The sequence below is a fragment of the Sciurus vulgaris genome, assembly GCF_902686455.1.
Source record: "Sciurus vulgaris genome assembly, chromosome: 2".
Classification (NCBI taxonomy): Eukaryota; Metazoa; Chordata; class Mammalia; order Rodentia; family Sciuridae; genus Sciurus; species Sciurus vulgaris.
In genome coordinates, this window is record NC_136462.1 from 122,453,667 (window position 1) to 122,481,064 (window position 27,398).

General features: G+C 53.5%; 2 protein-coding genes across 5 annotated transcripts in view; one reads left to right on the forward strand and one right to left on the reverse strand.

Moving 5' to 3' along the window:
* The window catches only part of TSPAN3 (tetraspanin 3), a 23,997-nt gene extending 21,315 nt beyond the window's left edge, over positions 1-2,682 (forward strand). Inside the window, exon 7 of the mRNA XM_079128929.1 lies at positions 1,785-2,682. Within this exon, the coding sequence (XP_078985055.1) occupies positions 1,785-1,877 (93 nt within the window). The 3' untranslated portion in view covers positions 1,878-2,682. The remainder of the gene's footprint in view (positions 1-1,784) is intronic.
* The window catches only part of PSTPIP1 (proline-serine-threonine phosphatase interacting protein 1), a 48,068-nt gene continuing 22,933 nt past the window's right edge, over positions 2,264-27,398 (reverse strand). For 2 of the 4 annotated variants that reach the window (XM_079128900.1, XM_079128901.1), the window contains exons 2-15: positions 25,367-25,467; positions 24,968-25,042; positions 19,795-19,829; positions 19,467-19,573; positions 17,415-17,477; positions 16,881-16,979; positions 15,960-16,005; positions 14,933-15,012; positions 14,379-14,477; positions 13,297-13,393; positions 12,696-12,786; positions 11,807-11,862; positions 11,444-11,577; positions 2,264-10,498 (exon numbers count right to left, since the gene is read on the reverse strand). In XM_079128900.1, coding sequence (XP_078985026.1) covers positions 10,367-10,498; positions 11,444-11,577; positions 11,807-11,862; positions 12,696-12,786; positions 13,297-13,393; positions 14,379-14,477; positions 14,933-15,012; positions 15,960-16,005; positions 16,881-16,979; positions 17,415-17,477; positions 19,467-19,573; positions 19,795-19,829; positions 24,968-25,042; positions 25,367-25,467 — 1,215 coding nt within the window. In that variant the 3' untranslated portion in view covers positions 2,264-10,366. Of the gene's footprint in view, positions 10,499-11,443; positions 11,578-11,806; positions 11,863-12,695; positions 12,787-13,296; positions 13,394-14,378; positions 14,478-14,932; positions 15,013-15,959; positions 16,006-16,880; positions 16,980-17,414; positions 17,530-19,466; positions 19,574-19,794; positions 19,830-24,967; positions 25,043-25,366; positions 25,468-27,398 lie in introns of those variants that run through there. The other 2 variants (XM_079128902.1, XM_079128903.1) reach the window with 2 other exon arrangements.

Sequence of the window (27,398 nt, forward strand, 5' to 3'; positions counted from 1 at the left end):
CTAAAATGTTCATTTAATATTCCCAAATCTGTTGTTGGAAAATTTCAATAATCAATGAAATTTCAGCATAGCAAAGCTTTGGAAGTGGTTCTATATTATTTAACAGTAATTATAAGAAGTTATGGTATAGAGCTTGATGTTCTTAAACAGATTCTTCCCCAAGCTTAAGTCAGTTTTATCATGCTTTTTAATTTGTTTTTAAATCAATACAAGTTAACATCATTAAAATAAAAGTCAGGAAAGAAAACTTATTTTGTGCTTCATTTCAAGAATGCTGACTCCTCCAGAAGTTAACCAATTAAAAGGAACTTGAGGAGGTGGGGGTGGGAGGAGAGATTTTTTTTCTCCCTCTAGCATATCAGTAATTTCTGAGTTTAACATTTTTATTGTTCAATTTAACATTGCCTGGGAACATAATTGTGTTTGATTTTACAGCTGTTCTAAGAATGTTTTGATATACAATGAAAAACAATATATTTTTCTAGGAATTAGACACTAAACATGTCTAGAATTGGTTTAAGTTATTTAGTAAACTTTCAACAATATCCACTTACAAAATGTCTTTAAGGTGCTTTTTACTAGTAAGCACTCAGCAGATATTGATGTAATGGAACTAATGGATTTGAATAGGAAGTACATATCCTGAATGGGCAGAATAGAGGCTAATGTGAGGGAAAATCAGAATATGTGACTTTAAACTATCAAGAATTCAGAATGAGGACATCCTTATTCTTAGTTTGTGTGTCTCATTAGTAGCTAATCTTCCACTTCAGACTTTGTTTATTTATGGACCGTGTGCATTTTGTTGAAATTAGATTGACCCCCATATGTACCAAGAGTGCTGCCTTTTAAAATCAAATAACTTAGGCCTTTTGTTGTCAGTGAAGAGTTAGAACAGCAAATTAACTTTTATTTAGCCCTTCGGTTACTGTTTATATTTTGTGAGAAGCTGGGTCAAAAATTCTAGAAATCTTTTTTCTTTAATCCATCTTAATCCTCTTGCTTATCCAAAATAACATGGCATGACTTTATTACTATTCCAATATGCTACCACATAAGGATTAAGACTTATTAAAATAAAATGATGAAGGAAGAATGACCTTTAAAAAAGTAATATGTATGTAATACCACAGAACCAAACCTGTATTTCAAAAATAGTACATATGAAAGAAATGAAAACCTCTAAACTACATTTTTTAGCATCAGGATTGGTTTCCCACCACAGGGCTATTCATGTACTGAATTCTGTGGATTATTATAAAGCCTCTCTCCCCAGAAGATGCCTGAAAAGGCACCATTAAGCACATATAGTCTTGATCATTTCACTCCCTGTGCTTTTGTTGTCTAGTATAAAAGCCACTTGCTACAAGGATCTAAATTAATTGAAATAAAAATTTTAAATACAACTCCTTAATTGTACTAGCTACATTTTAAGCATTCAGTAACCACATGTGACTAGTGGCTGTCATATTTGACAGCACATACAGAATGTTTCCATCACTGCACAAGTTCCTTTGGAGAGTGCTGCTCTAGAATCTGATAGTGGGAATGGCAGTAAAAGAGTCTTGATTCTTGGCCAGCTCAGAGTTCCTGGGTATAAGGCAGAAGCTTAGTCACTTAGACAATTAAAAATAATGTATTCATAAGAAATATCTTCTTTCATTGTTAATTACTCTTTTGGTGATTTGGAATCATTGAAATTTGGAAGAGCTCCATTGCCAATATGTTCTTTATCGTCATACAGGGATTTTCAGCCTTTTTTCCCCATTGTTTTCTTCCCACAGCTGCTGGGCATGCTGTGTGCATGCATCGTGTTGTGCAGAAGGAGTAGAGATCCTGCTTATGAGCTCCTCATCACTGGTGGAACCTATGCCTAGTAGACAACTCAAGCCTGAGCTTTTTAGTCTCGTTGTTCTGATTTGGAAGGTGAATTGAGCAGGTCTGCTGCAGTTGGCCTCCTGAGTTCATCTAGTTAAAGCACACGTACACTGGTGTTGGACAGAGCAGCTTGGCTTTTTCATGTACCTGCCTACTTACCAACCCACCTATGACTTTCCCCTTGTTCCAGCTGACTCTCCATGCCCCTAAGTGTTTAAGTTCAGTGGTAAATGTTCTAATTTCAGAACCATTTGCAAGTTGCATAATGCAGTAGAATTAAAGGAGGATGTAGGCCTGCTTCTGTTGCCTCCAGGCAATAATGGCTCTAGTGTTACCAGGTCCTTTCAGTCTTTAAAGTGGAGAACTATTGGCCAAAGGTTTTGGGGGGGAGGGGGAGGAAGCCAACTGTCTGGTTAAAGTTAGCACCAGATGGTGCCCCTCATCAATGTCCTTCAAAAAACATATACTGTAGTCTGATAAGGTAGCATCTGTACAAAATGGCTAAAATAGATTTTAGAATCATACAGTGTGTTTTTTGTTCATCTTCAAAATCAGAGACAGATCTTTGACACAGTGGTTTTTAATCAAAACTGGCTTTATAGGAGGAGTTTAATGTATGCACTACTGTTTTAAAACAATTAGTATGAGTGTGTGAGTGTGTTTTTGTGTGATTGAGCCCATTCATCATAAGTCTTAAACTCTTTAGAGATAATGTACCCATGTAGACTAGCATAATAGTATGTAGACGTGATCTCAGTTGTAAATAGAAAAATCTAATTCAATAAACTCTGTATCAGCCCTCAACATGCAGTTTTTAATTATTTTGGGGATATTTCAATTCCAGAGCAGCAGTATAATGTTTCAGATGTTGGTGTTGTCTGCCGTTCATCATGATTTGCATGCGTTTTCATTATATCTGTTGCCAAATTCTAAAGGCCACATACGCTTTTCAGTCTAATATATGCTACAAATAGTGGAGCATCTGGTATGTGCAAGGCACGGGGGAAGCAGCAGTGATATTGTCCTTGTCCTCAATGAGTTGGAGTCCTAGTATGGGAGACATACACAGGAGCAGGTAATTTTCACACAATATAGTGGTGGTAGTCATAAAAGAAGGGGAGCCCAAAGGAGGCCCCTGGAGGCCAGAGGCCACTCCCTGAGCATATGCACAAGCCTGGAGACTGGATAGGTTTGGTGGGAGGATACATAAGGATATGAAATGTGATTTGAACATACAGAGAGCTATAAGTTACTCATTGTGCCTGGAGGTTAAAATATAAAACTTGGAAAGAATTTGGAGAGGGGACAAAGCCCAGACTTCCAGGGTTTTACAAGACATCCTGTGCAGGTCAGATTTGACTTATGGGCAGTGGTGACTAACGTGGAGGTGATGCAAGCAGACCTGTCCACCTGGCTGCAGTTTAGAGGATGACTTGAAGGGAATGTGATGGGGCTATGTTTAGGTAGATGCAGTTGTTCAGGAGAGCTAAAGAGCATGAAGTAGTGTGCTGTGGGTGGAGGTGGTAAGGGGTGGACTCAGGCACTAGAGGGAAAAGAAATGGCAAAATTTGCATTGATTGGATGTGGAACAGAGACAAGGGAAAGAAAGAAATCTAGCATGAGCCCCAGGTAACTTTGATTGCTCTCTTCCTGTACTACAGAACTGAACTCTACGATAAGAAATTGCTTTGGGACAAAGCCAGGTAGCTCATTCCTTGAACTTGCCTGAGAGAGGAGTCCCACGTATTCCCCCATTGCTCAGTCCCCCACTGCTTGCCTGCTGAGAGAGCAGCTTCCTCCGTGTGCTCTGCCAGTTGGACTCAAATCAGCCAAAATGATGGGGGTGGGGCGGGTACTTCTGGGACCAGTTAAACCATTGTAGCTTCTGCCAGCTTTAAATAGTGTTTAATTCCTGGCATAGTTGTCCTGGAAATATGCCTTTTTACCCTGTTTGGGAACCACTAGAAGGGAAATCTGTCCACATCGGCCAGTGCCTTATAGATTATCTTCTGCTTGCTTGACGTCTGGAGACTTCTGCCATTAAGACCTGGAGACCTGTTCCCTGGTGCCTGCTCTTCAGAGGGCAAAAGAACTACTCCTCATGTCTGAAATCTAATGAATAAGCTCTCCCATAGTTGCAGTGTTATCATCTGTTCTGCACATCTGTTTCTTACCTCTGTTGACCTACAGACACAGACAAGAACCATACGTGGGGAACCTGGGGAACTTTTGAAAACTACAGGACCAGGGTCCCAAACTGCTGAATGGTCTGCTCATTCCAATCTGCAGTTGTGGTTAAGAACCACTGTTATCCTATTTCCTTTTTAAAAATTTAAAAATTCTATTTGGAAATATTTTCAAACTCATGGAAAAGTTGCAAGAGTAAGGATTGTTTATATAAGGCCTAAATACCCTTTACCCAAATATACCTATGACATTTTGTCCCATTTGTCATTTGTGTTCTTGAGTGTGCTTGCTTACTCTCTTCACATTCATGGTGGCCTGTTATCCTGTTAGAGAATCAGTGGGAATTTCCTAAGAATAAAGATAATCTCTGACAATCACAGTACAGTTACCAAATTCAGGACATTTAACACTGATAATCTACCATTCTTTTTTTTTTTCATATCCCCAGCCCCCGTTCATATTTCAGATGACCTCATGATGTCCTTGATAGTATTTTCCCCCCTGCCACTCTGAATCTAGTCTAGGATCAGATACTGTATTTAGTTGTCATGTCTCTGTTTTCCTCGAAACAAGCATTTCCATAAGTTTTTCTCTTGTGATATTGACATTCTGGAAGAATACAGTGCCTTCTTTTGAACAGTGCTGCTCATTTTGGGCTCATCTGATGTTTCATCTTGATTAGATTAGGTTTTGTGTTCCAGGTGACTGGAACACTGCCTATGTCTTAGTCTTGGGAGGCAGTGTCAGTCTGCCTCCCTCCTCCAAAATGATGTTAATTTTGATCACCTGTTTTGATGTTTGATCACCTAAATATGAACAGAAAATTTTTAATATAAATGTTTATGTAAAAGGTGATTTACTAAAAGGAATGTTTAAAAACTCCAAAACAGCTTAGCAGAAATAGCTACTACCCCTAGGTCTGAAGGGAAAAAAAGACAAGGAGGGAACCTAGAAACTTAGAGGTTCTCCCAAGGCTGAGACCTCTGAGGAGCAACTAACTGCCACAGAGACACACTGCCCTGTGTGGAAGAATCAACTAATGGGAGGTGCCACCACTGATCCGTGGGAGCAGAGAACCATCACTATGGAGAATGCTGCTGGGACGCATGCCAGACCAAAGATGACAAAGAACAAGTCCTCTCTCCCTCCAGCGTTGCCACCCTTCAGAGCTTCCCGTTGACCAGCTGGCAAAGGCAAAGTGTAGATTGCAGAAGCCCAGTGTCTGTGTGACAACAAAGGTTAAGTGAGCTAATAGGCAATAAAGTAATGCCTGGTACACCTGGTCAAGGCGCTGTCCCCTTTCTCCATGTTACACAGTTAATACTTTTCCCCTTTCAACTAGTAGACAATCTCTGGAGACTTAGTTACAAGGTGATATAAATATTCTGCTCCTCACCAAACTTCTCCCCACATATGGCAAATACTACTGACACAGGCCTGCTTCAATCTTTTTTTTTTTTTTCTTCTTTTCGCTGTCATGCTGGGGATTGAACTGAGAGCTTCGTGCGTGCCACTCCGCGGCTGAGCCTCACCCCAGCCCCTGCTTCAGTCTTTACTGTGATGATTGCCAAAGGATATTGTTATAGTCTAGCACTCATTATCCTTTTGTGGGGAGGGATTCCTCACATCCTCCCAGATTTGAACAGTGGGAGCCCCTTCAGTTGCTTCCTGTGTTTCCACATTTTTTGAAGTCCTGTCATTTTTGACATTATAAGATGTTCCAGGCTTATCTTGTTACTCGGCCCTGGAATTTGTGTTTCTCTGAAGAGTCCTGGTCCCTGGCACGGGGTGTACTCATTGCTACTGCAGTCTGTTGCTTCTCATCCTATCAGTTGATAGAAACCATCCTTTTAAAAAAGAATTGTTTTTAACAAAAGTGGTGCTTTAAAAAATGTAAATTATACAGACATCTCTAAAGAACAAAATACACATAGGTAAGCAAGTTTAAAAGTGGTGTGTGTCTTTCTAGACTTTTTGCTACAAATCCAGAAATAGTCTTGGTGGTGGGTTTTGGTTTTGGTTTTAGTTATTTGAATTTTATTCTACGGGGTTCTTTTATTCCTCTTCACAAAATAGCTAGGTACTCTTTCTAGTTTGGACTATAGGATTTCTTATTCCTCTTTGTTAACTGCATGGATATATTAATGCTATGATCAAACAATGTACAATGGGTGGGTTATAAGACTACTTCCAATTTCACTGTGGTGAACACCTCTGTGCAGCCACGTGTCACTTCCCTCCAGGAATATGTTCTGAGAAATCCATTCTGAGAAACATCAGTAGTTGATTTTGTCATGCAAACATCATAAGATGTATTTGACTAGATAGCAAGTGGCCCATCACCTGATGTGGCCTCTTGATACAGAAACTATTAAAAAGATACAGGAGGCTGCTGCTATTGTGAGTGGAATGATTTTCCTGATGGATTTCCTAGTGATCTGTTGATGGTATGTAGGAGCACCTGCTTTCTGAGTGTATTGGTCTCGTATTCAGCAGCCTTGGAATTCTTGAAAATGATTTTTGTTCTCTGTGGCTTTTTATTACAAAATCTGAGGTCTCCTGAGAGTGTTATATAATATCCTGGCAGAAACCTAAGTTTACCCACTGAATCTACCTTTTGGACAGGGTTGAGATCCTTGCTAGTTGTGGAGAAGTTGACTCATAGATCCTGCTCTCCTGAATTTACCTAGCAAAGAAAGTAAAACAGATGTGAGCATTACAATGGAGGGTAGAAAAGAGACTTATTTATGTTTACATGCCCAGCATCTGGCACATAGTAAACATTCATGGTCTGAAATAAGTCACGTGTCATAAGAATATGGTTTTCTGACTTCTAAAATATTTTAGCAGAAGAACTCATTAACCAGGAAGTTCTCAACCCTGGTTGCATATTGGAATCACCAGGAGAATGTTAGAAATGTTTATGCAAAAGCTCAGCCTGCACAGATTTGGTTCCATTTGTCTAAGATGGGACCAAAACATCAGCATTTGCTCCACTCTACGAACGTAGTTTGAAAGCCATATCCCTATGGTCCTGATAATCCCGGGAGGATGCTGAGGGTAGCAAACCTGCTTGCCTGTGGTGACCCTGTTCTGGGATTGTGCTGCTGCTTCACATGGCAGGATGGGAAAGTAGACATCCAGGTTCAACCAGATCAAGCCAAACTGATAATCTTATGCTCAGGTAGCTCAGCCGAGGAAGGGCTGTGGGAGAGGGGTCGAAACTAGGTGCTGGACACCAGTGGCATGTGTGTCGTTTGACCAAGTGAGGGTTTGTTTCTCATCACTCTTGGGAAGGACTCACTGACATAACCAGAGGACACACTGAGTGAGCTGGATTGTGCGACTCCCGAAGCTGCTATTGACTAACCAATATTCAGAGGTTGTGAGCCTTGTTAAAAGGAGCAACCTCTTTGTTTTAATAAGCATTTGACCATTATTTAATTTGAACTGTATGGAGAGATCGACTTGGATAGGGGCGCATTTGCACCAGAGAAACTGTGTCTTGCCTCCGACTACCCAAGGAGGGGTGAGCCAGCTTCAGACCTTGATGTTCTGCCTTAAGAGGCTACACTTTCCCTCCTTCATGCTTTCTCTGAGGGGCCGTCTGTCAGGAAGAGGCTGCAGTTATTTATACACCCCAATCCCCTCTTTATCAAGCACCATCTCTGCTGGGAAGGTCATCCCCCCATGCAGGTGGTTCCCAGCAGCTGAGGTTGACTTTGTGCACAGGAGAATGCAGAAAGCTTGCAGGGGTGATGGATGTTAGATTCATTTGTGGGTTGTTCCCTGACCCCCACCTCAGTGTAAATTGTGACCCAGAGTTGCTTTCGTCTTTTTCCTCTGACTGCCTGAATGGAGAACAGGCTCTGTTATCTAACACTCTTTACCCATCACCCACTGGGGCCCACAGACACTGCAGCACCTGTCAGAGATGATGATAAATATCTAGGCCAAAGGTTTTTAAAAAAATCTTTGTGGAGGAATGGGATGCTCAATCAAGATGACAAGGTATTTTCAGGGAATAAATAAAGCACTGATACCTAACTTTCTACTCCTTTCTTTCCTCTTCACTGCCCACACATGACCTGAGCCCCAGGGTCAGTCAGCTTGACTGCCCTGCCTCTCCTGGGCCCTTGTTCTGTCTCTGCTCCAAGTCCTACCCCAGCTCCACCTAGGAGAGGCCTCTGCCCATCTTTAAGACTGAGCTTGGAATTCACTTCTCATGTCTTCTTTCCACCCCTCCTGCCCCTGTTTCACATCCTGTAGGCACTTCCTATTTCCTACATTCTTCCAGAATTGTTCTCCAGCCCATTTGCCACATTGCACACAAGCCACCATCCCCTGTGTCAGGTCAACCTGCTCCTGGGCTCCTAGCCCCCTCTTGCCATATTTACTGGCTGCCTTGGATGTCAGTGCTCAGCAGTATCTGCCTTTCCCTTTTGGGAGGGTGAGCTTTTTCAGGGCACTCCTTCGTCTTAGCAAGTACCACTCCACCCCATTGTCCTAGAAGGGTCACAAGGATATCTTGATTGAATTACTCTAGGGCTGCCTGACAGGCCTGGGACCTGCCTGGGTCTGGCAAGACTTGAGGGGTGTGTCCTGGGCAGCATTTCTGACCCAGGCAGGCCTTGTTACAGCCAAGCCTTTATTTCTTTATTTTGGTATGGGGGATTGAACCCCAAGGCACTTATTAACCACTGAGCCACATCACCAGCCCTTTTTATTTTTTGAGACAGAGGCTTGCTACATTGCTGAGGCTGGCTTTGAATTTGTAATCCTCCTGTCTCAGCTTCCTGAACTGCTAGGATTACAGGTGTGCACCACCACACCTGGCCAGCCAAGTCTTTAGTCACAGACTTTCTCTCCTTCAGGGCAGGAGGAGATCAAGCACCAGATTACATCGTTCTCCTCGAACATCCCTATCTGCAGATCAGGGTGTGCCAGGGACAGGTGTGTTTGGTCGGCTCTCTAGCACAATGTACCTGATGAGGGAAAATGATTTCAGGATGGACATAAGCATCAGTCTGACTTCTCAGAAGCCCAAAGCCCTTTCCCACCTTGTCTGTGGCAGCCTCTGGTGGAAAGTAGCAATGGGTGACACCCCACAGCCACAGAGCCCTGCTTTCAGGGTTCTGCAACTGCACCCTGGGGCTGCCTGGACCCTTCGCACCTTGCCTGACCCAGCACCATGGGCATCTCCTGCACCATGGCTTGCAAGGGACTACACCTCAGTCAGGTGAAAGGCTACAACCTAAAGGCACTTCCACGCCCCAAAAAAGAAATCCCATCCTCTCCTTCACCTCCTTTAGGCATCATGGTAACTAAACCTGCCTTTCGAATATGGCAATGAAGATGAAGGCCTAAAGCTGGGTGCCATGCTGAGTGCCAGATGAGCCCCCTTTTACCAGCTCGCTCCTTACCCTTTTCCTAGGGCACAGCTTGGTGAAGGTCTACTATCTGCCTCTGGCATCTGATATTTGCCTTGGCATATAAGCTAAAACTCTGTATGTGGGTTGATGGGTGGGTGACCAGGAGCCAGTGGGGAGGCCACAGACCCATGTGAGCTCCAGTGGGGCGCGATGCAGCAGCAGCCCACGTGGACTCCAGCTCTGCCTGGACAGTGTGTGCCATATTTGGCAGGAGTGTCATGGGTGGCAGTGGTTCCCTCAGGCCCCAGCTGGTGGGGAAAGCAGGGCCATGTACACCCATGAGCCTCTGTGCTGTCTCTCTGCACCTTCTGTCTTGGGCCCTGTGCTTCTAATGGACCCATTAGCCCAGAATGTTCCCCAGGTGTGTCCAGATGCCCTGTCCTATCTGCTGTTGCCCCGTCCTCTACCATCAGGAAGGCTGAACTCCCCTTCCCACCCTCCCAAGGCTCCTCTCCACCCTGCCCCACCATCCCATTTGTGCGAGGTGTGACTGTCTCTCTGGCAGTCAGCGATGGGACCAGACCTCTTCTCTGTTCCCAGCAGAACCTGAGACTAGCTGGGGCCGTCAGTGACTTCTGCTGAAGATTTGTCTAGGTATGATGGAGCTCAGTTCTCTAGACTCTTCTCACTCATTTTCTGCTGAATTGAGCATTTGGACACAGGAGTAAAAGTAAAAAGGACCCAGCAGACCAAAGAAAAAGAATGCATTCCTTTATTCCCTGGGAGAGACTTCTTGAATGTGGCCCCATCCTCACCCCATCCCCAGGAGGTCCGGGCCTATTCTGACCCCACAAGACCAGGGCAGTTGTAGGGGACACTCCTGGCTCCACAGGCAGGGCAGGTCCTGGTGAGGACCTGCTGGTCCTTCCTCAGAGCTTCTCCAGGTAGGACCCAGGAACAAAACCACGCTGCCCATTCCGTTCCACTGTCCACCAGCCATCCTCCCCTTCGAGGATGACTGCCAGAACATCCCCTGCAGAGATGTCCAGCTCGTCGGAGTTCTGGGTAAGAGATGGGATGAGCATGAGACTGGAGGACGTGCTGGGAGGGCTCTGGTCTGGCGTTCCCTGACCCCAGCAGTAAAGGTGAGCCAGGCTCCCAGGGTGGACATTGAGCTGAGACATGCCCATGCCTCCTGTGGCAGTCCCTGGGGGACTGTCCTCCTCAATTTGTCATTAGAGGCACCCCACCCTGGTCTTCTCCCACTCTGCTCCAACCACTGGAGCATATCAGGAGTTAGGGCTGCTTGCCTCACCCCAAACCTAAGGGGACACTCACCCCAAATCTCACTGCTGAGCCCAGAAAGTCCCCAGCCAGCCACTCCCCTGCAAGCACCCTATCGTTCTGCTGGCTGCCCCTGCCAAGGCCTGGACTCCGAGAGTCTTCATCCCCGAGCGTGGCCTCTGTTCACGCAGCCTACACTTGCCTGCCTAACTGTGGGATGTTGCCCAGAGTCCAGGTGGATCTGGTTCCCAGCTCTGCACCCTCGCCTCGATACAGAGAGCAGACTGGACTCTGGAGATCTCAGCAGGACTGCCCCCCGCATCCCCTGCCCCACAGACATCAGAACATGAGCCGCAGCACAGCTGAAGGACTCATTCTGGCCATGGTTGTTCTCTGCCCCGAGGCCACAGAGAACAAGGCCCTGACTCAAGGGTACGAAGCCTGTCCCTAAAACCATTACCCACCCCAGGCTCTGCCAGCCTGCCTGTGTGTGCACACGATGCACATGACGATGCCAGCCTGCATCATGTGCCAGGGCGACTCATGTGCACATATGACGATTGGCGCAGACGCAAGGCCTTGTATCTCTTCGCCATACTCGGCAGACGTATGCTGAGCCCTTCTTAAGCACAGAGCGGGGTTCAGAGGGTTCGACCCCCACATAGTCCCAGGCGCACACACACGTAGGCACGTGCACCCCTGAGCAGGGGAGGAGGCCTCACCTGTGCCGTGTAGTCATAGAGCGCCCTGTAGTCCTGGGCTGGTGGGGCAGCATTTCCCAGGGTCTCCTGCACTGCGATGGCTGCGTAGACACCGTCATTCCGCTCGGGAGTAGATGTCACAGTCTCTGTGGAGGCTGAGATCAGGGTGAGGCCTGGACCTTGCCCCTTTGGAAGAGGTGGTCCCTGGAGGCCCCTTTGGCATGAAGTTTAGGCTTGGCCCTGCCTTTCTGCTCTCCCTCTTGCTGTTGGAGGTACACCTTTTCCCTTTTGGGGCCTCAGTGACCACATCTATGCCATATAGGAGTCCTCTCCTTTCCCCAGGGGTCATAGAGTTTGGGGACCTCCCACATCACCCCCAGTTACCTGTAGGAGCTTGCAAGGATGTGGTCTTGGGACTTCCATGCAGCAGCCCAGAGAATCTGGTGGGAGGGAAGAAAGAGGATAGGTCCTTTCATCTGACACTTAAGGCCACACTGACAGAGAGGAAAAACTCGCAAAGCTCTAAGAGCTTCTCTGCCAAGGCTGGGCTTCTCTGCCTCCAGGGCTCCCTGAGGGGAGTTCACCTTGGCCCTTCCTTCCCCAGCAGCACACTCCCACTCCCCCACTCTAGATCATCTCAGCCCCTGCTCCATGCAGGGCCCCTGTGGGCGTTCTAAGAAAATGCTCAGGTCCCCACACCCTGAGGCCCGACTCCACTCCAGCCTCCCTGCTGTGGCAGGAGCTGCCCTTCAAAGTTCAGCCCAAACATGCCCTGCTGGGGTCTTCACCAGCCTGGGCCAAGCCAGCCCACTTTCTCTTGGCCCCATAGTGACTGGGCCCAGGTGACATATTGGGACACAGCACTAGGATCTGGCACCTGACCACAACCAGGCCAGGGAAGGTATACTAGAATAGCCAGGAGAATTCTCCAAGTGTACAGGTTTGGGGCCCCTGCTCCTGCTGAAGAGTCACCTAGGGCACCAACCCAGGCTCACAGTGTGGCCAAAGGCAAGGAAGCCACTGTGAGGCCTGCCTAGGACTTTGTGCACAGTCACTAGTGAGTAATTGGGGTGTAACTAATTGCTTAATGCTTGGGTTCCCTTGGGCAGAGGGCTCCACAGGACTGGACCGAGGCTGTTTTGTCTCCACAAGGCACCCAGCAAGCCCCTGAACAGCCCCAGACACAAGGCGGGTGATCAGTAAATGGAGGAGCCGGTGGCAGCAATGGCCCAGCCTCTGCCCCCCGGCCACTGACACCCACGGGGTGCCTCACCTTTTTATCATGCCGCAGGACGGTGGTACCCCAGGGCTGCCAGAGGACGGGATGACCTCCCGATCGTAGTAGTTCTGGTAGGGCACTGGAGCTGCAGACAGCAAGCCTGTGAGCCCCGGGCGGCGAAGGCAGGCAGAGCCCGAGCCGCTCCACACCCCAGCCGGTCCTCCCCAGAGACCCACATAGGGCCCCACTTTTCCACTCTTGTCCTGGCCCATCCTGTTGCTCCAGGAGAGTCCCCCACTGTGGGTACCACTGAGAATGCCATGGATATTTTGAACTACGATTTAGTGGGACCACAAGGGCTGGGCTGAAGGCTGGCAGGGCTTCCCCACTCTTAATTCCTGTCCTCACCCCCCTTCTAGATCTCTGGTGCCCTTAACTCTGCTCCTCTTTTGCCTCAGAGGAGTCAGCAGGCCAGGGACCCAGCCTGGGGACTACTGTCTCCTCCTTCCAGGTCTGGTCTACCTCCTCCACCCACAAGGGAACTGTGAGTCACCCCAGCACTGTCCTAGCACTGGCAGCTCAACAAATCCCCCGCCAGACCCACAGTCATGCAGGCTCAGACCCAGAGGCTGTGCTGCCCTAGGCTGGGCCTTACCTGGGGGCTCGGTGCCTGTGCTCTTGGCCTGGATGAAGCTGTTGATATCCGTGTCCACACTACAGCCTTCGAGCGTCAGTCGCACTTCCTCGTAGAGCTGCGGGCAGGAAAGAGCGAGACTGTGGGGCTGGGCTTCACCCCAATGCCCATGCTCTGCGGGTCTGAACTCCTCTGGTCAGGGACCCTCAGCACCTGAAATGAGGGACCTTGGGACGTAACCCAGAGGGGCTAAAGCCCTGGTCAACAGCTTTTTTGGTCCTTCTTTCTCAAGGCCCTATGCAAAGGACTGAACTCACTCTGCCCTCGAGGCAGACACTAGTTCCCCTATTTTACAGATGATCAGAGAATGAAAGTGACATGCCCAAGGTCACAGAACAGGAATACAGGGCAGCTGGGCTTTGGACCTTGATGAGGGGACCAGAGCTCACGCTCCTTCCGCTGCCATGAAAAGGCCACAGGTGGGTGCATACCACTTAGGAAAAGCTCCAAAGCTTATGGGCAGAGGGGTCAGGCAAGGAACAGCAGCGGGCCTCAGGGCTGCCCTGAGAGAGCATGAGACTCAGTCCCTTTCACAGAGGTAGCAGCCACTCTGCTGGGAGGATGCACCCCATCCCACCTACCATGTTGGGCTCAGTAAGTATATCCAGGTCTTCCTGGAGACAGGGGCAGGGGTGGGGCAGAGGAAGGATGGGCTTCTGCAGGCACCAGTCCTGGAGCAGAGCCATGGGTCCTCCAGCCCCTTTGCAAACATCCAAGGACTGTGTCCACCTGCTGTCCACCACCACCACCACCACCGCCTCCACCACTCCCACCCAGGGGGCAGGTGCTCTGGCCACAAGAGCAGAGCCAGGCACTCTGGAGGGAGTGGAGGCAGGGAGCAAATGGCCAAAGCCGGCATAACTTAAAAAGCAGGGGCTTTCAGGCCAGCGCCCTGTGGGTATTAAGCTTCCTGTCCAGCCTGAGACTCTGGGGCCAGAGCTTGGCTCACAGAGGGCAAGTCCGCTGACTGGCTTAGATGGACCTGAGCAGGCTCCTGCCAGGGCTGCCCTCTCCCTGCACCCACCTCAGGCCCTCGGCCCCACCTCATCGTCCTTGACACACTGCATGGAGAGCTGGTTGCAGTGCACCCACAGGGCATTGCGGAGAATGGTCAGTCGGTCAAACTCCTGCAGCTGGAAGGCCTGAGGGAGAAGGGAAGGAGGAGGGGGCTGCAGGGCCGCACAGGCCCCACTCAGCTCAGCTGGGGCTGCTCGGTGGGCAAGCTCTGCTGCAGCCAAGCCTAAAGGGAAGGCCTCCTGTGGGTCCCCAGCCCTGTGGCAGTCCTGGGCTGCTGGGAGGGAGGCTGAGCTGCCTGGGGGATTCCTGCCCCAGCTTCCCTCCAGACCCCACCACACACTGGATGAAGTCCTGGGGAAGGGAAGCAAGAGGTGCACAGCATGTGGTGTCCATCAGCAGGGCCCTGAGGTGAGCACCCTGAGACAAGAGCACCCTGCGCCCAGTGAGCAAGCAGCTGAGTGGGTCGGTGAAGGAATGAATGAATGGACCAGGGCACGAGCACTGCCCCCAACTTGTGGCCTCAGAGCGGGGGGATGCCTTTCTTCTGCAGCGGGAAACGGGCCACGTGCCAGTCCCTCACCTCACAGGTGGTCCGGTGCTCCTGCTCCCACTCTCCCCGCACCTTCTCCAGCTGCTCGATGTTTTGCCTGTACGCTCGCTCTGGAAGCACAGGCACCCCTCAGGGAGACTGAGGGACCCGGACCCCACCCCAGGTCCCCAGGACCTCCACCTCTCTGCTCCCCAGAGGCCCCTCCCCCAGACCCTTGCAGCCCCGTGGGCCTGCCTGGCTATTGCTGGGGCTCATCTGGATGCTTTCAGGGCCACCTCCACATACAGCCCTTTTCAGGGTGACTGGGCTCCCCCTCTGAGCTCTGAGGCTAGAGTGGAGCCCCAGGGACACACATTCAGAGTCCAAGCTGCTTGCATCCCTGAATCCCACCCCCTCACTTTCCAGATGGGAAACTGAGGTTTGAAGGGGAAGCCACACACTGGGCAGGGTGGACATCGGAGCTGTTGGGCGGGGAGCCCAGCAGGCTTGGATCATGACCCCCAACCCCATATCTCTAGGGTCAACTGTTCCCTCAACCATGGGTCCAGCAGGTGTTGAAGAGGCAACACAGAAGGAAGAGCACCTTCCTGGGGAAGCAGGGAGGTGGCTCTGTCCTGGGAGGTTTGTCAGCAGGGACAAGGGGCAGTGGGGGGAGGGAGGAGCCGGGCTCAGGGAAGGCTGGGTGTGCACACGTGTATGAGGGAGAAATGAGGGGCCTGTCTTCCATGGGCGTGGCCCTGCAAGTCCAGGCCCTGGAGCCAGATGGTCTCCATTTCCCTGCAGTCACTACCACTTATTGGCTGGTGACCTTGGGCAGGTAACTTAAATTTTTTGTGCCTCATCTGCTAAAAGGGGATAAATCACAGCCACCTCAAAGAGTGGAGTAAGGATTAAAAGTGCAAAACGGCAGGAACAGCCTCTGCACAAGTGTGTGGGATGAGTGGCACCCAGGTGACTCCTTAGGTGAAGCACGTATCCCCAGCTGAGGGATAAGTGTGGTGGGGAGGACTGGCCGGGCCACCATGCCAGCCCAAGAATGGGGCCAGGGTGCACATACCTGCCTCGGTGGCCGAGTCTTTGCACTGCTTGGCTTTGTTCTGGCTCTGAGGAGACAGGGAGACCTGTGCTGAGCCCAGCCCTTGTGCTCCCACACTACCCTGGCTACTCGGAAGTGACAGTCGCACCTTCCCCGGCCATCCAGGGTGTCACTCAGGAGTGAACTGGCGGCAAATTCCATCATTCACCAGCAGCCTCAACCCCTCAAAGGGTTTCCATGAATAAAAACAGAAACCTGCAGCCCATAAAGATACCCCTGAAAAGCAGAATTCAAGACGATGCGGGAGGGTAGATCAGGGCCAGGCCAAGACCTGTGTGGCCACTGCTGGACCCAGAGGCTGGGCCTCAGGCTCAGGCCCCTGACTTACTGTCCCCAATGCACCTACAGAACCTGCCCTCTCTGGGCCTCAGCTTTCCTGTCTGTGCACTGCGTGATGTGGTTTTGGTCCTGGTGACCAACACTACCTAGAGGCCAGAACAGTCAAGAGCTTGAGCTCTGGACAACCTGGGCTTGAGTCCCTCTCTGCAGCTGCCTGGCTCTGAGAGCTGGACACGTCACTCACCATCCTGGAACTCAGTTTTCTCTGTGTGCCCGGGGACTCCTGAGCCCCTCTCCCAGGATTGTCTGAGGGTTAGTGACTGCCCTGTGGGCCTGGGTCTGGGCTCCAGAGGGCCTGCACTGAGGAGTGGGTCCTCGGGTGCAGCCTGGAGATGGCAGAGGGGATCAAGGTGACCCTCTCTGTCCACGCTCTGAGATTTGAGGAAATCCTTTGCATAGATGCCAAGACTGCAGGTCAGAGCTGGGTGGGCAGCTGGTATTCTGGATGCAGACTTTTTCTGGGGGGGTCTGTCGCACCCCTTCTGTGCTTCTCCATCCTGCCCGGCCCTGGTGACACCACACAGCTGCGGTGGCCCCACTCACCTTCTCCACTTGCTTCTGGTGGCCGCCGGCACTGATGCGCTCAAAGGCCTGCTCGGCGTCATCCGCATCCCGGCACTTTTGCTCGTATGTCCTCTTGGACTAGGGTTGTGAAGGGTGTGACTTGCAGAGCCACACAGTGTCCCCAGAGTGAGGTTCCCTGAGCCCAGCCCACCTCCTCCTGAGGGGCCTGGGGGTGTAGCAGGGCATCCCCATCAGGGACGGGATCTCAGGGTTGGCACTGGAGACGGAGAAAGTGGGGACGGGCAGTCTTGTTGCAGGCTCCTTTCCCTGGGGACAGTGGCCCTGCCTCCCCATGGCCCAGCCTCTTTGTGGGATAGTCCCTGAAGGTGCCAGGGGCCTTCGGGAACTCTTCTCCCACTTCCTGCCCAGGGTCCTCGACACTGCTCAGGGGTCCCTGTGCCCTCTTCTCCTGCAGGGCCCAGTCGACTGTGTGGATCACCCTGTGAGCAACTGCAGGACTGTCCCTTCAGTCAGAACTGCCCAGGAGGGGCAAGGCCCCCGTCTCACACTCACCTCCATGGCCTTCTTGTAGAGTGACAGCTTGCTCTTCTGAACACGGTCCATGACGGCCTCATACTGCAGGGGACACGAGGCTCTGAGCAGGGGGCCACGGCCTCCGCACGCTCCCCTAGGCCAAGAGGAGGGGTTGTCCCTGGGATGAGGCGCAGCATCCTCTTCTGGCTCTGGTGGGCTGACGGGATGCCCTCCCTCGCCCACAGTCACCCTTAGAATGGACCGCTGGAGAACCCCCACCCCCCACACAGCCCTTCATTCTTCATTTGCAGGCCCCTGTGCACATCCCAGTCGCTCATGTACACAGACACACACGTGCACGCGGGGTTCCACACAAATACGAGGGAACGCTCATGGCAGCCCCCACTCCCCCGGCTGCGCACACTTGCACACACAGGCCTTCCTGTGCGCACCCACAGACCACTCATGAGCACACATCACACACTCCCCTTTCACCTGTGCACAGCCACAGGCCAGTGAACACGTGCTCATGGCCACACAGGGGCACAGTGACTGCCATGCCCCACACTCGCCTCCAGGCTTCTTGTTCAGAGAGATGGCGGGGCAGCCAGGACAAAGGCCAGGATGAGGTAGGAGATTAGAAATGCAGTGCCCGGTATTACGACTGGAGCCAGTTTGTGGCCGGGGTCTCAGAGAGGGTCTGGGTCAGCCAGGAGACCTAGACAGGCTGCCTAGTCACAAGGTCAGGCGTGCAACAAACACACCAACACACACACACACACATGCACCAGGCCCTTATACTCGTGTACACACGTGCCCAGACGACCAGACGAGCTCTCAGGCTGCATCACAGCTTTCTGCTTGTGGTGGCCATGGCTGCTCTGCAGAGGGAGGTGCTCTGTCCTTAATAGTTTTGGCAGGTGTCACAGCCCCTCTGGCCACAGAGAGCTCAAAAGAGCCCAACCAGGGCCTCCCTGTGCACCGGGCACTCTGCATGCTCTGCAGCAACTCCCCTCTCAGAGAGTTCACCTGCTCCAGGACCTCGAGGCCAGGCAGCTTCTGGGGATGGCTTTGGGGACTCACTGTCGGCTCAAGAAGCCAAATTTAGACTCCTGAAGGCCTGAGACCCAGCTGGCCAGATGGGCAGGCAGGGCCTTGTAGCTGTGCTGGATTTGCAATGAGAATCACCAATCAGAGCCGAGCCCTGTCTGTGAGGACCCAGGGGGGCCTGTTCTGGGCCGAGTTCCCAAGCTTGGGGGTGGACGAGAGCATGCATCCTAGGAGAGGGAGACTGAGGCACGGAAAGGGGGAGCAGCTCAGTCAGGCGCGCAGGCCAGCCTTAAGGTGAAGCTTTCCTCCCCTGCACAGCTCAGTTATCTTTCTGTTTTCAGTTCTTCAGACCCTTGACCATGACCCTTCCTCTCGTGGCAAGAAGCATGCATGTACTGGCCTCACCTCTCCAGGGAACCCTAGGAGACGGAGCCCCCATCCCACAGGTTTGGCACCAGCTGCATCCTGCCTGCCCGCCTGGGGGCCAGGAGCTCAGTCTACCGGAGTTGCAGGCTTGGGTTGGGAGCCGGCCACCCATCAATTCCTCCAGCTTCTGCCTGCACATCTCCCACGCGGACCTCCCCTTCCTGCCCTCAGTCACTCCATCTAGATGCAGCCATGCGCCCGCTGGGGAGGAGCCCCTCTGGATGCTCAGGCCACCCCACCCTTGTATCTGCCTGCCCCTTGGCCTTGGGCAGCCCTCAGTGCAACTGGCCCCAACTCTCTTTCTTGGACAAACAGCCCTGATCCTTTGGCTCCATCAGGACCAGTTCCTGGGGGTCACTCAACTCAGGTTGGCTCCTCCGGATGCCTCCATGTTGCCCTGGACCCTCTACAGTCTGTGTCGTGAGAGAGTCAAAAAGACCAACGCCTTCCCTGCTTCCTCGGCATGGGCAGCTCCAGGGCAGGACCCTCAGTGGGCTTCCCAGGCTGAGAGCTCAGGCCTTCCCACATTCTTCCTTTCCTCCGTCGAGGCACCAATCCCAGGGCCAAGGCGAGGCCCTGCTCCTCACTGGCCACACCGTCCTCCTCTGGCCTCACCTTCTTCCTCTGCTCCTTCTGTCGCTCCCGGAACTCCTCCAGGCTCCGCAGCTCCTCTCGCAGGGTTAGGGCCAGCTGGATGTGTGCGCTGCCCACATTCTCCATTTCTAGGGCCAGAGGATGGCCTCAGCCACCAGAGCCCCTGCCTGGACCAGCCCGGCACCCCCACACCTCACCTGCACTCACCCCCCAAATCCCCCACCGGCCTCACAGCCCTGGTGTGAAGCTGGGCCTCAGCCTGAGTTCACCCCTCCCATCTATGAGGGATCTGGGTTTCCCAGGAGATCCCACCACCCTGCAGGCTAGAGTAGGGACAGTTGGGACTTACGCTGCTTCAGGGAGTCAAAGGAGGCCCTCAGGGAGCTGCAAAACAGGAGGGCCAGGTCAGCAGGAAGACAGCACCGCGTGAACCCCAAGTCTTGGCCGGTCTGAGGGGCTTCTGATATTTTGGGGGAAGGCCCTAGATCTCTCACACACACAGCTCTGAGATGGTAACCAACCACGTGGACCCCAAACTGGGATTTATGGAAGACAAAGCTCGAAATAATGAAGTGATGAAACCTTCCCACTGTGGCAGAAGTGCCCCGCCTCTGCTCTTGGCTAAGTCCCTGGAGGAGAGGGGACTGTCTTCAGGATGCTCCTTCCCTCCCTGAAACCTCTCTCCTCTCCAGGTAGCCAGCGCTCCAGGCCGAGTCGGGAGCAGGAGAGGGAGCTTTCAGACCTGGCTTCTAGAGGCCTCGGGATGTTTGCAGGAAGCCGGATGAGAGGCTGGAGGTGCTGGGCGAGAGGAGGCAGGAGGGGAGAGCTGCAGGTGCCTTCTGCTCCAGGAGGGGACTGGTGGGCACCAGAGCCAGAGGCAAGGGGAGAGTCTGGCACTAGGCATGGGAGGTAGGCACGATGCCCAAGCAGCAGGAGTGCTGGATTGAGTGAGCAGGAATACAGACGCCCAGCTCACTGGAGTCTCCACTCAACAACAAGCACTTCTGAGCGTGCGTGTGCCCTGGGTGGTGAATGGAACACACTTCCATTCAAAAAGCATTGGGTTGTTCATCTGAAAGTCGGTGGAATCAGGGGTCCTGTATTTTACCTGGCAGCTCAACTGGGGGCCCACCCCCAGAGCCATGGATAGGGTTGAGTCTGAGCCAAGGTGCTGGAGCCCCCCACCCCAGGACACGCACCGTCCTGTCTACTGCAGGTAATGGGGCACCCCAAGGCAGAGGACCCTGGCAGAAACAGGAACGATGAGGGAGAACACCTCTCTCAGTCCATGAACTCTCAGGAGCAGGGGTTTCTCAGGGGGTGAATTCCTCATCCCAAGGAGGAGGGAGGCAGTGTGGGAGACCCACCCAGGAAGCCAGCAGGATCTCTAGCAGCTTCTCCCTGCTCTGGACTCCCACATGCATTAGAAGTAGATCCTGAAGCCAGATGACCTGGATTCAATCCAGGTACTATTACTTATTTGCTGTGTGACCTTGGGCAAGTTACTTTACCTCTCTGTGTCTCAGTTTGTCCCCTCTGGAAAATGAGGTTAATAGCACAAACAGGATGGTTGTGAGGATGACATGAGTTTACTTGTATAAAGCACCTTCCCCAGGACCTGGAGCAACATAGGAGCTTTACAAAGCTTGTCGCTGTTTTCAATCCTCCCTGGACACATCGCCAGATTCCACCTAGCCTTGGGGGAACCCCTGGGCCTCTGTCTGATCTGACTTCCACCTATGAACTTACCAGCACCCCGTCTTATCAAAACCCCTCACTGGACTTTGTCTTCAGGTAGGGGGCTTCCTTCCCACCCTCAGCACAGCTGTGTGGGGAGAGTTGTACTGGGCAGTATGTGAGGGATGCCTGTGCCTGTGGTGTCCCCAGTCTGGTCAGAGGTGCCCACTCTCCAAGGGTACAAAGAAACATCTGTGCTGGTTGCAGCCGGGCCCAGGGAACAAGGCTCCTTTAAGGCAGTGAAACACAGTGGCACCCTCCTCACCAGGACACCTGAGGAGTCATATCGAGGCAGGTAGGGAAACTGAGGCCAGAGTGTGGCCAGCCTCTCTGGGGTCCCCACAGAGGCAGTGGCAGCTGTCCTGTCCCAGCAGCATCCTGCAGCAGCCCACCACCAAGCCTCTCTCTGCCTTTCTGCGGAGTGGCTCGCCTGCCCCCTGGTGGCCATATGACCATATGACACCCACCCTGTGCCACCCTGGGCTGGGCAGGCAGGGCAGGCAGGGCAGAGGCATCCTCAGAGGAGGCAAGCTGGCAGGGTGGCTGTGCCTCCCACCTGGCAGGAGCAGGCCCCCTCCTCCCTGCCCTGGAGGACCATGGTGGCAGTGCACTGGTGGATCAGGAATGAGAATGGGGCCCACCAGCAGCCCCAGTGAGCCCAGAGGAACAAAGATAATGAAACCATCTCCTCTGGCAGGAAAACCCCAGCGTTTTAGGTTTATGACAAATGCAGGTGAGGCGGAACGTGAGGACTCAAGCTCATGCCCCTTTTGGGGGTTCTGTCCTTACTCGTGGGTAACCACAGGGCTCACAGGAAGCTGGTCGGCCTTGCCACCCTGCCCATGCAGCTTCCGGGAGCACAATGCACACTACCTGGGGAAGACAGAGCGGGGGGGGGGGAGGCTACAGCTTTCTGGGGGAGGTGGCATTGCAGGCAGACCTTTAAGGCAGGAAGGACTGAGCAGAGGAAAGGGAGTGACCGCTGGAGCAGGCGGGAAGGCTGGCCTGGAGAGTCAAGGCCAACTTTCTGCCGGGCTGGATGTGAGATGCCAGGGGTCTTGACATGCCCCTGCAAATGCCTAACACTGTCTTGAACATGCATTGGAAGGGCCTGTGGGGACCCTGGGGGCTGGAGACCCAGTCTTCTTTGTGTGTCCTTCTTTTCTGCTGCCCACTGATGACTGCTGGGTTAACAACGTGAAGAGGAGGTATGTGACAAAGGTCATCCTAAGTTGTGACTAATCTCCCTTTAGTTCAGGTGACCTGAGCCTACAAGCCTGGGTGAGGCTCCTGGCTGGTTCCAGGTTGAGGGATGATGCAGAAATGCTCATCTACAGGCAGCAGAGGTGGGGGAAGCCAACCTCTCTGCCCTTTTGGCACTCTCTGAGCTACTTAAGGGGTCACTTGACCCCTTGGCCTTTGTCCTTCCTGCCCACCTTCCTGCAGCAGGCCAGCTGGGATGGGCGCAGCTCTGGCCACATCTTTCACTGGCTCCCAAGTGTCTTGCACTTTTCCACCTCTGAGCCTTCGTCCACAGGTCCCGGCAGGAAGGCCCTCCCCTCCCAGGAGGTACCTCCAGTCCACCACATGCTTCTGCCCTGCTCCCGGGACCTGGCCGGCGAGCTTGTGTGGAGCTGGCTTCTCTCACACTGCTCCTGGCCTATTCTAAAAAGGAGCCTTTTTTCTGGCCCCTGCAGGTTTGTTTCCGTCTTTTCTGCAGCTGCTTTGGCCCAACCCTGGGGCCTGGCAACCCTAGCCCAGGCAGCAGCTCCCCATGCATGCCCAGCTGGGGCTCCACAGCTGGATTACGGTTCCCCCTCCAGGCAGTCGCCAGCTCCCTGTGTGGTTTTCCCCAGGGACCTTGGTGCTCGGCCAGGGCGGGGCCTGGGTCCCAAAGGAAAAGGTCTCAGCTGCACAGCCAGGAACTCTCAGCCCCCAGTGAAGCAGGGGGCTCCAATTTATCACTGAAGGTCTGCGGGGCGAGACTGGAGCATTTCTCAGGGGCGATCATCCCCTTTCACAGGGAGGACCCAAGTCTCAGGAAGGGGCAGTGACCCCAGAAGATAAGCCAGGGCAGACCCTGTCCCACACTCAGCCTTCCACGATCATGTAGAGAATCAGGGCCACCCTGAGTGAGTGGCCTCAGCCAGGCCACTGCATGCTTCTGAAAATGGGGTCAGATACTGTGTACTTCCCAGGTCCCATGGCCCGCCCGGCTCGCCACCCGTACTTCATTCTCTGCCAGGGGCATCTCCTGTGCTCAGTCCCCATATGACTCATGGTCCCCTGAGCATGGCTCACGCACGCTCCTCCGCCTGGCTCCCCTCGTGCCCTGCCTGGACCCCTCTCCAGTCCTGACCCCTGTGGCAGCCCTCTACTTCTGGGAAAGTTCTCATCTTCCAGCTGTGTGGGAGGCAGGAGCAGACAGGGCTCCCTGGGCCACACTCCCCCACCTGTCGGCCACACCTCCCTCCTGGCTCTCTCCCTTCAGTGCCACCAGCAAGCCTGGACCCCCTTCCCAGAGAGACAAAGATGGGTTCCAACAGACACCTGTTCATTGCTTACCATGTCAGAGCCTTCCTTGGTGCTCAGCCTGCACCCAGCCACCAGCCCTGCCCTTGGGAGGCCCCAGACCATGCTCTTGCTTATCCGTATGCAGCCCATTACAGTGGGCAGATGAGACACAAATTCAGAGAGGCTAAGTGACTCGCCCACAGTCACACAGCTCACAAAGGCTGAGCAGCAACTAGAGTGTGTGTGTCTCACTCTTAGGGTGGCGTGCACATCTTCTAGTCTAACACGCAGATCCCGTGGGCACTGGACTTTAATCTCTCCTGGTTCACATCACTTCTCCAGTCCTTCCCATGGTTTCTTGTTTTTGTTATTGTTATTGTTGTTTTTTTGGGCTCCTGGTTGGAAGCAGGAACTTCCAGGGTGCCCTGAGTCTTTCAAAGACCTAAGCAGTGTCATATTCAGATGCTCTATCTGGGGCCGAGCCAGGCACATCACAGGCCTGACCTCTGAGGAAGCAGGCCAGGAAAAGGGGTTGTTGGGGTAGCTGCAGCGGTCTCAGGCTCAGCACCCCAGAGGACAGAGGCTTTCAGAACCTGGAATCCAGGCCTGCCTGACCCTGGGCCTGCCTCCCTGCGCCTTCCAGAGCAGCCGCTGGAAAGTGTGCCTTTCCGCTGTCAGGACACTCTCCTTCAGCGGCCCCTGCCCCTCTCCCCAGGCAACATGCAGACTCCAGGAGGGTGACCCTTGTCCAGGGTAGCAGCAACGCCCACCTCCCATGATGGTCCCCACAAATCAGGTCTACACTGAAGCCCTCAACCCACTTTATCCTCAGAAGAAGGCTCACTCCTCTCTCTTCAGGGCCAAGGGCATGCAGACACGGGGACCATGGTGCGAGGAGCTACTGCCAGAACCAGGTATGAACCCACCCGCTCCGCGTCCATCCCCAAAGCCCAGGCAATGCCACAGGGAGCCTGGACAGGCAGGAGAAGGGCATGGTCTGGGGGCCTCCCAAGGGCGGGGCTGGCGGCTGTCCCTTGCCCCTCAGGTCTTGGACAGAGACCACTGGGCTGAAAGCACCTGAGGACAGGTGGCTCCTGCCTCCCAGGCCTGCCCTTCCCAGCACTGAGTCACCCGGAACCTGACCCCCACATGGACCACCAGGTACCAAGCAAGGGCCAGCCAGAGCCTCCCTGGCAGCCCCTCCCCGGCCACCCGGCGACCGCCTGTGCGAGGCCCAGGCCAGGCGGCGGGAGGGCGGGCGCGGCTCTTACTTGATCTCCGTCTGCCCGCCCGCCTTCCGCGCGATCTGCACCAGCTCCTTCCCGTACCGCTCCTCCGCCTGGGCCCTGCGAGAACAGAGAACAGCGTGGGCTGCGACCCTCTGGGGCTGCCGGCTGCAGGCCCTGGAAGTGCCCCTGCAGACTCCGAGGCCCACCCCACCGCCTTCGGGGCAGTCAAGGCCCCAGCCCTTCCTGGAAATGGATGCTGGATGCTGGCCAAGGCGGCCCATCGGGGAAGGCAGCCAGCGGTCCCCCGGGGGAGGTCCAGGTTGAGGGGACACAGGAGACCCCTGGCTTTTTGAAAGAGGGGTGCTCTGGCAGCAGCCTGGCTGGGATGGGGTCAGCCACTTCCTGCCGCCCCTGCCCGGCCCTCCCGGCGACCCCGCTCACCTCTGCCTCAGCAGCTCCTCCACGTCCTTGCACATCTTCCTGCCGTCCAGCAGCCGCTGCAGCAGCACCTCGTAGCCCGTGTGGGCGGTGAAGTCCCTGCACTGCAGCACAGGACAGGGGTGTGTGAGGGCCGCGGGGCCCTGCGCAGAGCTCAGCAGGATGCCTCTGGACGCTCCAGGAGTAGCTTCTCCCTGGCCTCCATCTCCCCATTCACAATCTAGCCCTTGGATTCAGGCCCTGTCCTCACACGGGAGGTACCCCCACAGCTGTGGGGGTGACAGTGCCTACATGGGCCCCACCCGGCTGCCTGGTCAGGAGTTGCCATGCCTAACACCAGAGCTCACAGTGCAGGACAGGTCAACCCGCCATGGGAGAGCTGATGGGAGGGGCCACTACTGAAGTGCCATGATGGCAGCCCCCAAATTTACTCCCTCTTGGGGTGCCTGGCACTGCTCATGCTGTCCCCACAACATGGCCCTCTTATCTCAGCTAATCAAGAAAACAGGCACAGAGGGGTGACAGTTACAGAGTGGTAGCCTGGAATTGAACACAGGTCAAAGTTAAATTCTTCACCTCTGCGCTATCTGGCCTCTGCTACTACTGTGACCAAGGTAAGTGTTTTTTTGGTGGGAGGGGAGGTAACAGGGATTGAACTCGGGGGCACTTGGCCACTGAGCCACATCCCCACCCCTGTTTTGTATTTTCTTTAGAGACAGAGTCAAACTGAGTTGCTTAGGACCTCCCCATTGCTGAGGCTGGCTTTGAACTCACGATCCTCCTGCCCCAACCTCCCAAGCTCTTGGAGCTCAGCTCTGTACCCAGTCCTACGCTGGGCCCTCTGTGGGCTCAGCTCATCCTCTTGCAAAACTCATAACATAGGTTTTGAGAGTGGCTTCAGTGGGGACCAGAGCACACCTAGAACAACGGAGGTCACCTCTGTTTTATTTTTTGTGGTGCTGGGGATCAAACCCAGCAGTGCTCTACCACCAAGCTATACCCTCATCCCTGGGTCACCTCTCAGCCAGGCTCTGTGAGCATCACCTTGGAGAATTCTCAAGGAGGGTCTGGCACTTGCCCTGCCAGTCCTGGTGATCCTGACCAGCCTGCCTTTGGGTGTGGAATCTATTGTGTCTGAGCTGCTGTCATGGGAAGCTGGGACAGGGAGGTGGCATGCGAGGACTGGGAGAGGACAGAAGTTCCTGCAGCATCCCCAGGCTTAGGGAATGGGCCCAGCGCCAGGCCCCCTCCTGCCAGTGCTCCTGTCTCACACATGTGGCTGAGTCTAGAAGAAGGTGATAAATCCTGGTGGGAGGCAGGGGGTCTGCCCCTCGTCAATCCCTGCCAACCCTTAGGCACTTGGCCAGGCAACTGCAAACCAGGGCTGGCCTGAGACTTGGTATCTCATCTGTCTGCTTTGCTGTCCTATCACACCCTCCCAAAGCCTGAGACTAGAAAAAGGAGCCCCAGTATCCCTGACAACATACGTCTCGTCCTCATATCGCAGAGCTCAGAGGTCCCTCCCAAGGTCACACACACCTAACCTGTGTTCCAGACAAAGCCTGGCACTCCTTCCCCTTGCCCAATGCCTCCCCTCGAATTACAGGTGTGTGGGGAGGAGGGGTGGGGTCAGACCCAGGAGCGCTTCCTGCAGCAGGAGGCATTTGAGCCAAGGAAGGAGATGTTATATTCTTCAAGGTCTAAAAAGAACCAGACAGGTGCAGGACAGAGATGGCACAAATGGCCCCAACTAGCCCATGCTCCAGGCCCAGCCCACCCTCGACCAACTCAGGGTAGTCAGATCTCCAGGATAGTTAGGACCCCAGACTCACCCTCCTCCATAAGCAACCCAAGAAATTCCCATGGAGGGCCTGTCCCAGGCTCAGCAGCCCACAGGGTGACAAGCTGGGCATACTGGCCTTGGCTGGCCACCAGGACCCCAGCAAGACGAAGTTGTTCCCCCAACCAGCTACTGGCCTGTCCTGGGGTTGGCATTTGCCCCCAGGTCCAGCCTTGTGTCCTTAACCAGGCTGGG